At 39.3% G+C, this 16,763-nt stretch overlaps 1 protein-coding gene across 1 annotated transcript; it reads right to left on the bottom strand.

The window, feature by feature from the left end:
* Positions 1–8,957: 8,957 nt before the first annotated feature.
* ropn1l (rhophilin associated tail protein 1-like) lies at positions 8,958–12,863 on the bottom strand. Its single transcript, XM_008276290.1, has 5 exons — positions 12,733–12,863; positions 11,772–11,895; positions 10,840–11,001; positions 9,975–10,150; positions 8,958–9,032 (listed from the first exon to the last, which is right to left on the bottom strand). Exons 1-5 carry the CDS (start codon positions 12,861–12,863, stop codon positions 8,978–8,980), a joined length of 648 nt encoding a protein of 215 aa, XP_008274512.1. The 3' UTR covers positions 8,958–8,977.
* Positions 12,864–16,763: the final 3,900 nt, after the last annotated feature.

The raw sequence follows: 16,763 nt of genomic DNA, 5'->3' as shown, positions 1-16,763 counted from the left end.
AGACATGAAATCTGTTGGCAACATTAATATTCCTAGAATATTCACAATGTTCCTGGAATTTTCATGTGGAGATTTATACTATAATTGTGATTTGTTTGTATGTGTGTGTTTGGTATTGAATTGGAATTCAGTGGGATAGTTGCAGTATTTCCTGGAAACAAGCAATTATAATCATAACAATAATAGTAATAAGGTGCATTTTTCTAGCAACCACAGTTTAATGCACACAATAAAATGTACATTCATCTATAGTAAAACAAGATTTTTTTCAAATGAAAACATTAAAATTAATATACATTCTGCTGAGTTCATTTGCAATGTCCCCCTTTTCACTGTTTTCAGTCAGAGGTGAACTCAAGCATTACTGACAACAAAAAAGTCCCCATGTTCTTTTTTTATGCTTTTTTAAAATTACATCCCCTTCTGTGTATGAATTTTTGGTCAACATGTGAGTCATGAAAAAACAACCTTTAAGTTGGGAAAACCCAGCATCTAAGTGCCAGTCTATAAGGAGTCATTTGATTTGCATGTCTCCAAAGCATCAGTCTACTGTGAAGCGATGGGCGCCGACCGAGGCAGACAAAGTTCAGATGAGGTGATTGTCAGTGCTAACATGGTTGTGGCACATGGGTTGTTTCTTCCATGATTATATTTAGCATGATTCTCAGTTTCTTGGCCACCAGCCAGTCCAGATAATAGAGACATTGACTGGGATTCATTACCTGGCACTGATCTATGGGGAGAGTTGGACTGCATATATGCTTTTGTGTAGCCATGTACACTCATGTAGGAAAAGAAAAAAGAACATATATATATATGTGTGTGTGTGTGTGTGTGTATGTTTGTTTTATCAATGCTCCTGCTTGAAAATACAAGTTTTGAAAAGCAAATCCACTGAGTCGTTGTCACTAAAATGAATCAGATACATATCCTGTGTACGATAAGGTCAGTAAAATATCTTTTACCTGTTTGTTCTTGGTTTTGGTTAAAGTCTGTGGTGCTCGAATATTACTATATTCTGTCACTGACAGGCCACGACAAGATTTACAGAGATGTTCCTGTTTTTATCTCAGTAATTAATAAGATCAGTTTGCTGACATCACCTGCTGTGGAAAAAAACAAGTGCATAACAGTCCCAGTGTGTACCCATTATTGTTATACCTTCATCTATATCCAGCTGAGAGCTCTGCTCTCCTGTGGCTCTTCCATCGCTATGGTATCAGTCTGCTGCTGTGTGAGTGACAGTCACTGTTAGCACTTTCAGAGCTATAGAGACGGGTGACAAATTTAAAGAAAAACCTGACCCTTTGACCCCGACAGTGAGGAGATCCAGTGGCTCTGTTATGGTGGTCTGTATGATCTGGGACCACTTGTCCACTAGAGGGAAAAGAGTGGCTGTAAATCAATACAAAGTTGTTCTAAGTGATTGCTTTCATCCTCTGATGGAATATTTCTATCCTGTTGGGAGCGGTCTTTTCAAGGACAACAATTCCCCCATCCATAGGGGACGAGAGGTCACTGAAGGGTTTAATGATAATTATGTGAATCATATGGTTTGGCCTTAACAGTCACCAGATCTGAACACAGTTGAATGCATGTGGAAGATTTTGGATCAACGTGTGAGACAAATTTCACCATCTTATCTTTTGACAGACTGGTATTCCATCCCTCCAGTAGAGTTCCAGAAACTTGAAAAATCAATGCCAAGGCACACTGGAGCTGTTCTGGTGGCACATGGTGACCCGACACCTTACTAACATACTTTATGTTGTCTCTCCTTTAATTTTTCAGCCGTTTGTCAATCTATTAAGCAAAACACTCTGGTCAAGTTACACTGGAAGATAATCTAGTTTTAGATTTCTGGTGACTCTGAAAGATGTTATCACCTTTTTTTAAGATATAAAAACCTCATGAACCTGGCTTCAGCTCACAGATTCACAAATGTATCTACCAACTTGTAGATTTTGTGTCATGTTAAATTTCCAATGTGGTGATTCAGTGGGAGAGAGCTAAAAGCAACATTGTAAATACAAACATGTCCTTGCAAGTGAAATAAAAATGCAAAGAGGTGCTTCTCAGACTCAAAAAGATTTTTTTTCTGCTCAGATGTGTAAATTTTTGTATATATTTGTTATTTTATTTTTTGTTGTTATTATTTATATTATTTCTTTTTTTTTTCTTTCTATAGTTATTTGACTTTATTTTTTATTTTCCTATTTCTATTGTCCCTTGCTCATTCCGAGGGCGACACCAACAGCCGAAACCAAATTCCTTGTGTGTTGTGTACGTATTTGGTCATTAAAGCTGATTCTGATTCTGAAGATTCAGACTACAGCAAGAAGGAAGAATCCTGCCTGATGTTAAAACTGACAATACTCCACAGGTCTGTGTCATCATAAATAAAGATTTGGAAAACAGTTATATTTTACTTCTCTTTTCACTTGTTTCACCTAAAATATTTCCAAATACCCAACTGACTCTCATCCATATAAATGGGGCAGACAACATAACATTCAGTGTGACACAGTGTAATTCAAGGAAAACATAAATTAACTATAAAGCTGAATCCACACATCTCCAAAAGAACTACAACTGAACATTTAGAACTGTCATAAATGAGGATTTATTGTTGCATCAGACCACAAAATACAACTTTTATGCACCTGAGAGTGCCTAATACTCAAAGAAACCTATGATTTAATACAAGATGCTGAATAAATTTTATGGATTCACTCTGGAAATATGATTTAAAATTTGCTACGCTTTATAAGAAGGAAAACAAAAAAATTCAATTGCACTTTTTATCGACAAAGAGGTGTCTGTAATTACCCACACAGTATGCAGCCCTATCCTTGATCTATGGCACTAATGCACCATTTAATCAAAGTTGTGTTTTCTCCCGGTTTTACATTCTGATCCATTCACCAGCAGTTCTAGTTGAAACGCTCAGTAGGACAAAGCTGCCATGAAAGCAACACTTTGCTTCCAGTAAAAAGGAAATTGGCTAATATTGCTTGGCAATAAAGTGGTCTTTCAGGGGATAAAACTGAATAACTGGAGTCCATTAAATTGCAGGGATTCATCAATAGTCGAGATGTCTCAATATCGCAAGCTGTTACACAAACACTGCAGGTAGTGTGGAAAAGCACTTTTTAAAAAAAAGCATTGACTTTTTTATTACTCAGTATTAGTCCCTGTCTCATCAGTGTGTGTTTTCTATCATGCTATATGATATTTAGACAGCTGTGTTATGAATTCAAATAAACTGCTAATGCTCACTGTGGTTTATTTGACTTCCCATGTAGGGCCAGTGGGTCCTATTTAGCTCTGGCAAAAATGGAAGGATATGATTAATACTGATTAAGAAGACTAGCGGATAGAGCAGGATAAGAACACTTCAGCTCTTTCAAAGGTTCGTTTTAGTACAGAGGCCAGAGTCGACATGACAGCTGTTGGGAAATGTATGTTTCAGTCAAAGATGCTTTGGAGTGGCAGATGTCTGCTGATATGATCCCCGACTCTCTTCCCATATGTCCCACAAGCTTGACCATGCTTGTATTGCAAAAACACTGCATGTTTGTATCATAGAGTACTGCAGCGTGGTCATGTTTGAAATCAGATTTGTTATGTTCACTTTGACGTAGATATAATCATATGCTGTAGCACGCACTTGTAGTCATGTGAGGCTGTAAGTAGCACATTAGCAGCGCCATCGCTTGCATAGCCAATTGCATTAGCTCAACCTGGGCTCAGAAGGAAAAATCTAAATCCCCCGGACAGATAATCACAGCGAGCTGACTGGAGGCTTTCTGTGAACGTGTGTGCGTGCCATGTAAGTGGTGGGGTTTATGCAGGGTCCCTAATCCATGACATAGTATGAGTCAACTATTGGGAGGCCGTCAAACATGGAGACCTGACCTCAATGTCCTCACCATGGTTGTTTAAAGTATGCCTTTGACCATCTGCACAGAATAGATGTATACATATTAATGCTGTACAGATTATTGTATTGTGGAATACACTCCATTCAAGAAGCTGTTTTCTCTAATCTCACCTTCCTCAGTAGATCTCATATGTGCCTGCATGGATCTAATGAGCACAGCATGACCTTGCTGCTGGTAGGTTCAGACAAGCTCCTGCATGCCTTCCCTCTTCCAGTCATTCATTTATTGCCCCTGAAACCGCAAACAGCCCAAACACCCACACACCATGGCCCTCGTCTGTGGCATGTAGCAGGAGTCCTGTACAAAGATCTCTTATGAGCCTCCTCTGGACACAAGCACTGAACTGTTAGGTTTGTATATATGTGTGTGTGTGTGTGTGTGTGTGTGCGGTGAAGTGAAAATGTGTCCAAAATCAAGTGTTTATGCCAGTGTTCTTAACAGGGCTGTTTTTGTATTACAATTTGCTTGGAAATGTTGTTTTCCCCTCTTCATAGCATAAGCCTAATGTGCTGATTATTAATTGCTTAATTAGAAACTCTTGATATTATTGCCTAATCAGTTAATGAGGCCAAGACAGACAACGCTTTCTATTCAGAAGCTAAGGACAGCACTCAAAAGCAGGACTACAGAAAGCTTTTGTTGCCTGTTGAATAGGAGAAGTTCAACAGTCCACAAGTGGTAATTAACTCATTTTAATCAGCTGGCAATGGCCCTTAATTAAGTTCTTTTTGTTATGTGTGTTCATGTGTGTAAAAACAACTCCCAAGTACAGCCTGGACAAATCAGCTTCATTTATTGCTCGCATGTTCCACAAATGCTGCCACACCAAAGACATAATCAGTATTAATGATGAATAGACACAAGAATGCTACACAGAATTAAACAGCCTATACCATTAAGCAAATGTGTCCTTCGCAAAGCAATTAAGTATGACAACATAAAGCAGCACCACAAGGTGAAACTTCAAGTCCTCTTGCGAAAGAATTCCTGATTATCACACAATTACCTGCAGCCCTGTGCGTTGACCTCGCCGTAAAAAGTGAGACGGAATGCAGAGGTGGTTGAAAAGCTGTTCCCCTGATAACAAATGCAGGATAATGGCTCAAAGAAACCCAAGAAAGTATTGGAATGAGTGGAAAAGGTCCACAGCTTCTCTCTTGAAATACAAAAAGTAATTACATGTGTTTTTTTTTTTATGGAGTTCGGGTCTCAGTAATTAATTTCACATCTGCTCATGTGTGTCACAGTGGGGATTACAAGATCATTGTTCCATTAAGAAGATAATGAGGCTTAAAGAGAAAAATGCTTTGGGGGTGTTTGCTTGATTGACAGGTGATGTTATCCCACCTGAGTGCGTGTTAAAAACAAAGCTGGGCTTTAGAAAAATATGTTGGTTTTTGTTAGACTATGATCCTAGCATGTAGAGCGCAGCAGGCATTTCCAGCTGATTCTGTTTTTTTAGTTACACCTACATGCTTCACCAACACAACTTTCAGGGTGTGGCCCTGCTTTCACTGGTACCGCTTTAGTTTTACAAATTCTTGGCTCTTATTCAGCTCTTCACGTTGCTCTGGCAACACTGGACGAAGCAGAAGGAGTTAAGTCCATATCGTCTCTGTGGATGAAGTCCAGAGGCTTTATCATCCCATGCTGGAGCTCCCTGGAACATGTGAAATATGTTAGACATCCATGACATACATTTCAGCCACACACACACATGAGCTGATGCACAGTTATTACAATGACTTAACCATGGTATCTACATTATGATTTTTTTCAATGTAAACTGTCACTAAAACAGCCACGCTTGATAATAATTTCAAGACTGACTAAAACCAACTGAAAAATCTTTCAAACCCAACAATGCCCTCAACAAAGTAAAGGACAGCTGTAGTGAGTACAGGAATACAGCTCGCAGAATGATAAAATAGCCATCTTCTACAACTCCAGAATGCAGCATGAATCATATTTTCCCTTTTTCTTACACTGAAATCTGTTACACAACAGCTACACAGAGGCACGCAAAAAAAAAGGGAGCCTTTGTGTGTGCTCTCCCTTCTCCTGTCTCTTTCACACTGTTCTGCAACATTCGTCGTGTCCCTGGAGATGTGATGTTATGAGCAAAGCGTGAAGAAACAGTAGAGCCTGTGCAACAAGGTCCACCCTGCAGCTGAGATTCCAGAACCACTGACATCTTTGCAATGATGTCATGTTTCTCGATGTTCTAAAACCTTGAAACAATGGGGCAAACAGCACTGGAACTGTAGGTGTGACCAGTGTACTTGAAAGATGCATCTAAAAATATTATTGTTGCCGAGAAATGTAAGGACGTACCTAAAAATGCCCGGAGAAGAACATGTGACGAGTGGCAAGTTTCACTCGGAATCAGCTGTTATTTCAGTAAACACAAAGCACTGTTCAGGTAAATGAAACACGAATACAGAGTTGAGTTTTTGTTCCTAGAATATTCAACCAGGAGCGATGTGACCTGACATAACAGTCATCTTACGATACCACAAGCGCAAGTAGTGTCTCTGAGCATTCACACTTTCTAGCTCCAGTGGTTTTAGTTTTAGTCAGATAACAGAAACCTCGTATTTCTCTCTGAGTCAACACAGTGTTGCTATTTGTATTTTGCAATTGTGAGGTGGGGATTTTTAAATCTGCGCTCGAAGGAAGGTGTGCAGAAGTGAAAAGGAATGTGGATCTACTGGCTTTTCAACATTTTATTACACGCTGTAGCCACAGTTAAAGACAACTGCTTGATGTCTACATCTCGGTCAACAACAAAAATGTCATTAAGCAAAGTTCCAGTGATAGAAAGTAACAAAGCACATTTACTGTATTTTACCTAGTTTTCAGATACTTACTTTACTTGAGTATTTCCATTTTATGCTACTTTACACTTCCAGTCAGCTTAATTTCAGAGGGAACAATTGTACTTTCTACTCCACTGCATTTATTTGACAGCTTTATTTATTTTTAAGATAAAGCTTTTACACATTAATAAGCTTTTAAGACACAACAGATTGTTAAAAAAAAATCAACCAGCAGCTTCCAACCTGTTTGGCTTCTGACACCTTATAAAAAGCAGTGTGTAGTCACGTTTCAGATGTCTGAGTTGTTATAAGATTGACTAAATATTGATTTTTCCGTCTAATCTTCTCTCAGGGTTCTATTTGAATAAATGTTCAAATGATCTAAGATCTGATTTAAAAAAATGAATAAATAAAAAAGATTAAAGAAAAAGTCCAAAAATTCTAAGCTGACTGGTGTATCAGGAACTGTTTTTTTTTTTCTTCTTTTATCCTCTCCCATTAATCATCCGACGAACCCTCAGATTTATCTTCTGTCCCTGTTAATGAAACTAGATATAAAGTAATTTAACCTGCTGCACCTGCAACAGCTACAACAGGAACAAGCTGCTGATGCACTGATGCTGATGCTTCATTAATAATTTAATGAAGCCATACATAATAATATGACAGACCAAATTGGTACTTTAATACTTTTACTAAATTTTGCTGATAACACTGATGCATTTTTGCCAGATTGGTACTTTTACTTTAGTAAAGGATCTGAATATTTGTCCCAGTAAAAAAAAAGTTTCCACCAGAAGACTCTAACACTGATACTAGCAGCTGGAATGAATGCGCAAACAGTAGTGTGGTCTCACAAGTCAGCAATAATTAGCTCTGCAAATAAAAATCTCTGAATGATGTGTTATTTAATAAAAACTAACTATGCAATTAGCGAATTACGTAATGCACAACTTATCTCTGTTTTGGACTCCTCCTGAAAAGAATCCATTGATTACAATCAGAATTTACTGTACAGAAAAGTAGATTATACTGAATGCAGAGTTATTTTTAACATGCTATTTGACTCAGCTCTACTGAGCGTTTCACAGAAAGATCACTGTTTTATAAGCCTTGACAAAATTCCTTCTCTGCTGGGTCATACGGGTGGAGAGCCTGCAGTTATCAGGTTATCAGGGATTCTATCTGTCCTCCAATCCCCTTTGACTTGGCCACAGCTGCAGTCCTGCAAGGGGTAAGCTTCAGTATATTTATGTGTGTGTGCGTCTGTGTGTGTGCTCATACATATGTGTGTGTGTGTGTATCCTCCACCCTTCCCCTTAAAACCTACTGCCAACTGTGCCTGCAATGTGAATTCCCACTGATCCTGTTTCCTGTCGAGCCTGATGAAAAACTCCCAAAATGACACAGCAACAGTTTTGTGCGTGTGTGTGTGTGTTTAAGAGAGAAAAAAACAGGTAATACCAGAAGATGTTCATGTTGCGCTTGTATGAACAGTTTATTCTCCCACACTGACATATAAAAAGATGTCTTTATAACATGTTTGAAAATAGAATTCTGTGCTGCAGTTCAAAGAGACTGTGTGTAAGATTTAAGCACATGTGTGTGTTTGAGCTCTTGGCCCCGCATGTGATTTTCTGTGCTTTCTGACGAGTGTAATAAACCTGTCTGAGTGTACATTTGCACTTGCCCGTTTGCATTATTGCATGGAGGGCTGAACAAAACACACGTCTCCATGACAAGCTGAAAACCACGCTCTCGTGCTCTCGGTGCTTATCTCCTTACTACTCCTCTTTCTCATCTGCTGGGAAAAAATGAATACACCAGCAGAGAGGCCAAATGTGGTGAGGCTGCAAGCTGATAGGTTGTATGCATGATAAATGAACTTTGGCTAACCCACACATAAGAGAATGGGAAACAAAAAGCATACACACACCCTACCTGACAGTTTTGTATAAGGCAGCTTTGTGCTTTTCTAGCTGCTCATTAAAAGATTCCAACCAGACTCAAAAATAGCAGCTCCGCTCAGCTGGACAATGACGAATAATAAGCCACTGTGCCTGATGCTAACAATTACTGGGACCAATTTCATAGTAATGAAACAACAGCGGTGCTTGAAGGAGCATTACTGGGCCCATTTATTAATTGAACACCATCATTTTATCACTTCTGTTCGTTCCTTCCTCCTTCCATTGCTTTCTGTCTCTCCTTCCATTACTTCCTGCAGATGTAGAAGTTGGAAACCTGAATCATGCCACTCTGCTTGTTGCTGTTGGGCAGAGGAACCAAAGCTTCAGTGCAACAACTCTACTCAGCAGTGAAAAGATTTTCACAACAGTGAATATCACAATCTAACAACATCATCTGAGGCTAGGGGGACCTGGCTTAGCTCTTAAACTGTCGGTGCTTCTCAGCCAACTGACACTGAGCAGCAGAGACGCTGGGCCAAAGACGGCTAAAGTGGAGTTCAGTACATCTAGAGTCATCGCTGCAGGAAATATATGATAGTGTTTCTTGAGCTTAAAATAGTTTAGTGTATTTTCCTCCATTTCTTGTTAAACATGTTTCTTATTAAACACTATGTAAACTACTGAAATGCAGTTCTTGTGGACAGCTTTACTGTAAATGTGAAGCACGCGTACAGAGCGTTCAGCAGCACAGTATGTACTGACGGTAATCATATCATGTGTGCTGAATTTCTGATATGAAACTCTGTGGGTGATCTGTTAGCTGCCACCAATAATGAAATTAATCAGGACAATTTGAGAGGGATGGATAAAAACCTAGATGCAGTTAAAAAAAGAAGAAAGAAAGAAAGAAAGGAAGAAAGAAAGAAAGAAAGAAAGAAAGAAAGAAAGAAAGAAAGAAAGAAAGAAAGAAAGAAAGAAAGAAAGAAAAGGCAACTGCACTGAGAGTTTCTTTTAAGGTCACTTGAGTTCAAACAAGAGTTAACACTTGTAGATATCACATGACCTTGATGACTGAAAAAGTGACTAAAATAAAGTCTTTTAATGAGATTTGACTGAGGCCGAATTCAATGGGAGGTGATTCAAAGGAGGAAAGCAATTATGCTGTTTAAAAAAGAGTAAAAACCGAGGAGCCTATCTGCCAGCGGTGTATACAAAAAAGCTTAACATTCCACCACTACAGCCTACATCTGAGGTGCACGCACACACTCGCACAGCCGCACACACTGAAAACGAAAACCTACACTTGTGGCTGCAGACTGCAGAGGAAGCTGTCAATGTGCTCCTGTGACATGTCCCCGTCTACGCGAGCCAGGTAGGTGTAGAGTTTTGCAAAGGTATCAAACGGGATCCTCGCAGCACCGCCTTCCTCGTCCTCCGTCAGGATCTCACAGGCAGACTTCAGAGTACCCGTCAGGCCCTGAGGATGTGTATTTCGAGACACAGGAAAATCAGTGTGAGGAATTTTGTTTAAAAAAAGATACCAAAAAAGGGACACACAAACACAAAAGCATGCAGTGAAGGACATCCCCACCCCATTTGAGCATTACAAATACACTCTACATGCACATATGCCAGCTAAAGATAGTAAAAAAAAAAAAAAAAAAAAAACAGCCCAATCGAGCTAGAACAAGACTGCCCTCATGTGGTCAAAGTGGTCCACAGCCTCATGCACAGCAGCATCCCATCCAAAAGACACTGAGCACATGAGGATGTTAATGCTTTGCTGCATTTGCTTTTGCAGACACTAAGTCATCTTCTGTAAAGTTTTCGATGCTTAAAAGAAAATTCTCTTTGATCTGTCTCTGCTGCTCTATCTGCATCTGTAAAGCAAAAATCATTTGGCTTAACAGCTCGACAAAGATTCACATCATCCGAAAAGGATTTATCCTGTCATTCTTTACGGAGCTCTGGGATTCCGATGGAGAAGTCTGGATCATGGATGTCTGGATCTTGTCTAAACACGAGGAGGTTAGAGTGTGAGATGAACAAACACAGCACTGCTTGAGGATCTCCAGCTGTGCACGGTCTCACAGTAGGTTTTAATGCTCAAACGAAGTGGAATAAAGTGGCATTAGCATTTATATCTGGCCTTATCTAACATCTCACCCCTGCTAGAGCGCTGCAGGCCAGGGCGAAAAACTCCATCCAGTCAATGTCTGAGCCAAAGCTGCCCAATGACAGCAGCGTCTTCAGCTGATCCATGGGTAGGCACAGACCCTTCCATTTCGCCTGCAGTTCCTCCTCGCTGCAAGTTTTCCTGGAGGCCATCTGTGATCGAGGTAGGAGTTAAAACAAATTATCCACTTTATAGGATGACTGTATGAAAAATCCTGACTAATAATTCTGTATTATTTGCTGAAATAAAAAGCAGTGTTGAAGCGAGAGAGTGTGGCAGCTGAGCTCTCCTTTACCTGTAGTAGAATCTTATGTATAAGTTTATTCCCACTCCAAGCTGGTAGACTTTCTTGCAACATGAATACTAATGTTAATGTCCAGAACAATAACACAATTTTGCAACTGTTGTACATTTGTGGCCATAAAGTTGACAGACTGTTCTTAGATTTTTTCCCATTTTGTAATGTAAACACAGTTTAATGTGTTGCAAAAATTTTTAAAACCCAAGACGATACGGAGCAGCATTTTCGCAAGGTTAGGCTTAAGTGTTGGCCATTAAGGAAATATTAATTATTCAGATCTTTTAATGAATCCACACCAAGATGCCAGTAAATGCCCCAGGTGAGATAAAATAGGTCTGCAATAATATGCAACTTTAATGATCCACATGGGGTCACGGCATCATTGCAATATGCAGAAACACACAGAAATAATAAGAGTAAGCAAAGATTGGATATTAAACGCTCACAAAGGCATATGAGGTCATCAATTACAGAATGTGGCCTGTAAAGGACATGCACATTAAAAACAGGAAATCACATTGGAATATTGTTCCATCCATTTAACGCATTTCTTTTCTTTTACCACTAACACTATGAAGAACAGGATTAAGTGATAAGTTCTATGAGTTTTTGAGAGAATACCTGTTTGTGGAGGGTCTTCAGTAGACCTGGAGTCAGCCCAGTGTCTGTCTTCTGGGTGGCAACATTCATCTCCAGCCTGTCCTTGACAGGTAGACACTCTCCTTTAGACAGCGCATTGAAGTATCTGGGCGAGGACACATTCACATTATTAGCACGCATATATTATTAAACACCATGCTTAGCTTTACCCTGCTTGCTATTCATCTCGCCTTTGTCTTAAACCTGCCGTTCCACCAATGTGATAAAAGGAGACCATGTAAAAATGAGTTATAAATTGGCATTTGTCCAATTTAATGTCTTCTCATGAGTACTGTCAGTTGAATATATCATCCCTCAGAGTCAATCATCATAACTTGTAGCTTTGTTTGCGAGAAGTTTCCCCAGTCATGCTGTTGCTTATCTTACTTCGCTAGTCATATTATGTTTTATAATAAATTCAGAGGCAGCATGACTTTCAGGATCTCTGAGAGGCAACGAAGCCTGGTGTTACTTTAATAGCATACAAACATCTTTAAACCCACGAGACACTTGAATTGTTTTTTGCTTCACCGTATGACTCATTTTATTGTTTATTGATGATAAGCCAGCCCTTGGTGGTAAAAAAAACAAAACAAAAAAACTCCAAAATAAACAAACAAAAAAAACAGACAAAACAAAAACTAAAAAACAAAAACCCTTGAATATTTCAATTCCATCCAGTACTTTCATCATGTCTTCTCTTTGCTGAGGAAAGTCAGATAGTTTAACCGCTGCGGTAACGTGGAAAGCCCCCCGGGATCTAATTACAGCCAATCAATGCAAAGATAAGACATGTGCAGGTGAAAAGGGGCCTGCCTTTTATTACAGCGATGTTGCCTGGAGACACTGTGGACTCTGTTTATGCTATAGTTTGACAGAATAAAACTGGAATAAAACACAACTGCGTCTACCCAAACCACCGTTGACGCAGATTAAGACTTACGCCACAGACCACAGCAGCACATCCTTGGGCTGTGTTCGGATGGCTGCCTTGGTGAAGTTTTTCAGGATGTCTGGCAGCTCAGGAGGGATGTTGATTTGCTGGGCACAATAGAAAGTCTCTGGAATAACCATGGCTGTAATATGAACATTGCAAATATAGTCCAATTAGAAGATGAGATGTAATAAAAAGCAGATCCAAGAGGAAATAAAAACATGACAGCTCCCTGGCTGCTAAAATGTCCCGACTCTGACAATAAAAATCATTAACATAACACTGGTTTCCTAGACCTAATTTAACCGCCCATTGTTGCCGTCTCACCGTGGAACTTGGAGAGGAATATGGAGACCATGAAAGCAACATGTTTCAAAGAAGTAAGATATAAAAAAAAAAACGCTGCAGGTACATTTCCTGGTAGCAAGCTGTTCCTGTATGATAAAAGGAGCCATGCAGGAAAAGATCCCATTCATACAGCCACAGATATGGATGCTATCAGCAAATTTTACATATTTCACTGAATGAGAGAGAGAAATAAGGGAAAAGGCTGAGAATGTTAATGATGTTCTCTCTAGCGTTAACCACCTCAAATTTTGGGTCCAGAAGTAGTAAATAAAGAAATAAAGACACCGTGTTGGGTATAAGCTCAAGGACAGGGATGCAAAACGGTCTAACAGGGCAAAATATAGCCCTTGCCTTGACTGTAGCTGGAGTTAATGTGGGCTCGCCTGTTCTGTACCCCAGATATATTCTGGCTGAGTCCAGTTTGTACACTGGCTTAAGATTTTATTTCACACCCTCATGACGCAACCCCATCCACTACAACATGTAATTTTAATCACTTAAATGCCTTTGCAAACTAATCAAGTGCAACCTATATTTAATCATGAGTTGGGGAAAAAAACATTATTGCATTAGTACAAATTACTTATTCCTGAATTTATCAAAAAGGAAACAACTGTTATTGCAACATGACTCATCCATTAATAAAATGTAAATTTCCAACACAGTCAACAGAATTTCTTAGCATCATTATTGAGAATAATCTAACATTTACATTTACAAATGCAAGACCTCCCAAATACACTGAATAACTTATAAGGTTTCTAACAAAATTAGAACAGCATTTGCCACAAAATACACATCTAATACGATGGACATTGAAATAAGGAGTTGTTTATGAAAAACACTGCCTATAAGAAGTTCAGACCCCTAGGATCCCCCCCCCTTACTTTTTTAAAATTGTTTTTTAACATCAAAACCCATCCATCCATCCATCCATCCATTATCTATACACCGCTTAATCCTCACTAGGGTCACGGGGGGGCTGGAGTCTATCCCAGCTGACTTAGGGCGAAGGCAGGGGACACCCTGGACAGGTCACCAGTCTATCACACTTAGAGCACACTCACATTCACACCTACGGACAATTTAGAATTACCAATTAACCTCAACATGTTTTTGGACTTGTGGGAGGAAGCCGGAGAACCCGGGGAGAACATGCAAACTCCACACAGAAAGATCCTGGTGCCCCCACTGGGAGGCGAACCGGCGACCTTCTTGCTGCGAGGCAACAACGCCAACCAGCTACGCCACCTTGCAGCCCCACATCAAAACATGTTCAATTTTATTTATTTATTTATTTATTTATTTTTACCAAAAAAAGAGACTCTTCCATGTCCAAGCGAAAACAGGTTTTCTTCAAAGTAATATTAATTTATTAAAAATATAAGATAAGAGATTGCATAAGTATTCAGGTCCTTTAAAGGGACTCACTTAATTCAACAAAGGTGCAGCAAATTGGTGCCAGAGGTCAGTTAGTGAAATGGAGAATATCTGTGTGCAGTCAATGTGTCTCCAGTAACGGCAGTATAAAGTATCTGGAAGGCTGAGCCACTGGAGAATTAGTAGTCCTGGTTATAACTACAACATGAAGACGGAGAAACCCCACCAAATGCACCACCAGACAGGTTTCTTACACTCTGTATAAAGCATAAGTCACAGGATGATTACAAGAAAATCTGGCCTGCTACAGTTGAAGACGAGAGAGCAATTCAACGAAAACAGTATTTCTCTATTTGTTATACTACCATGACTACTAATCCCATAATTTCTTATTTGCTGACCAAATGAATACAAATGCAGCACGAAATATATACATACATATACAACAATGTTAACGAGCCAACTTTGATGCACCATCACTTGCCAATAAAAAAAACAACAAAAGAAAAACAAACCAACAACAGCAAAACTAAACTATAACGTTACCTGGACTGATGAAAATGACAACGATGGCAACAGAAGATCGCGAAAAGGCCTGAAATATAACCCGCTAGCTCAAAATTAACGCTACAACGATCTGGTTGTAGCGTTCGTCGCATAGCAACGGCGGTCTTCTTCTTCGTTTCTTTTTCCGCGCCTTCTTCTTCTTCTTCTGCTGCTGCTGCTGCTTCTTGTGGAGCTTGCAGTGCATTACTGCCCCCTCCGCTTATCAAAATTGACCAAGGACACTTTACTTTCTAATCATGGTGCAAGAATCATTTAACTGCCAGTGATTCCTAATTTTCACCTATTGATCCTCCCAGCGTTATATTAATTCTCATTCTATTTAACAAAGGTCCATCGACTGACGTCCCTAGAGACCCTCAAAATAAACTGCAGTAAGAACAAACACCATAGCAAAATTACAACAAACGTTCTTCTCATAAAACAATTACTTGTGTAATTATACAATCCATCCATTATCTCTACTCCGTTTAATTCTCATAAGGGTCGCGGGGGTGCTGGAGTCTATCCCAGCTGATTTAGGGTGAAGGCAGGGGACACCCTGGACAGGTCACCAGTCTATCGCAGGGCTGTACTGTGGGAGGAAACCGGAGAAGCCGGAGAGAACCCACGCTGCACGGGGAGAACATGCAAACTCCACGCAGAAAGATCCTGGGTGTCCTCACAGGGACGCGAACCGGTGACCTTGTAGCTGCGAGGCAACGGTGCTAACCACCGAGCCACCTTGCAGCCACCTTGCACCCCCCTAAAAAAATCAGAAAGTTAGTGTGCTTATTATGTACAATAAACTCAGATAGCTTTCCATGTAAAATGCAAGTTTTCATCCCAAGTACAATCCAAATTTTTGGAACTTTTTGAACTGTTTTTTTAATTTTCAAAAACTACATCCGTGGTAATTTTTATGTCTCAGAATTTCTACAGTGCCAAATGTGTCCAATCTTAATCTCCTTGCAGTAGTTGCCTAAAACTACAACACTGATACCAACCATAACTATGTTATACAAATAAAGTCCCGATTTGTTACAGCCAAACACATCTTGGAGTTCTAAAAAACACAGCAAAGCTCTTAAAATGTTTTTATGTACATAAAATCCTTCTCACCCTCTTTTGCCTCAAAATTGTACACATCATGCTGTAACTGCATGTCAATCATATACTAAACACACCTTTATCTTGTAGAATAGAACATAAATGTTATAAAATGATGTGTTGTATTTCTGGCTTTGAACAGTGTTTTCTTTTAGGGTTGTCAACAGTACTGGGAGCTTTTGACTAGAGTTCGCTAAGAACCTATACATTGGCATTTTTAAAACGCGATAGTTAACATCTAAACATAAAACTAGGACATAAAGTCATTAGGAACAAAATGATGAACAAAATCATAAATACAATTTGAATGATTAAATAAAGCACCTTTGAAATATGAAAAAAAGTTCTGTGCAGGTCAGAAGGATGAGGGTTAAAAGTCCTGACAAACCATACCACTGTTAATGGCTGGTTAAGACTCTCAATTAAAAACTTGCAAGGTAACATAATGGTGAGATACATAATAAAAAGGTAGAAATTTCAAGGTTTAGTAATTTAGAAAAATATGATTAAAGGTTATTTTACACCTTTATAGAGAATGTAATGACAATTTTTTGGACCACCTGGATATTATGATGTCCGCTGTTCAGTCTTACCAGTGACAGGCATTTTCATCCCAACCGAGCTTTTCAGACAAGTGATTTGTGATTTGACTGCTGAAG

This window comes from Stegastes partitus, unplaced genomic scaffold, assembly GCF_000690725.1.
Source record: "Stegastes partitus isolate 25-593 unplaced genomic scaffold, Stegastes_partitus-1.0.2 Scaffold68, whole genome shotgun sequence".
Classification (NCBI taxonomy): domain Eukaryota; kingdom Metazoa; phylum Chordata; class Actinopteri; family Pomacentridae; genus Stegastes; species Stegastes partitus.
The sequence above is the reverse complement of the archived record's forward strand: the minus strand, read 5'-3'. Positions and strand labels throughout refer to the sequence as shown.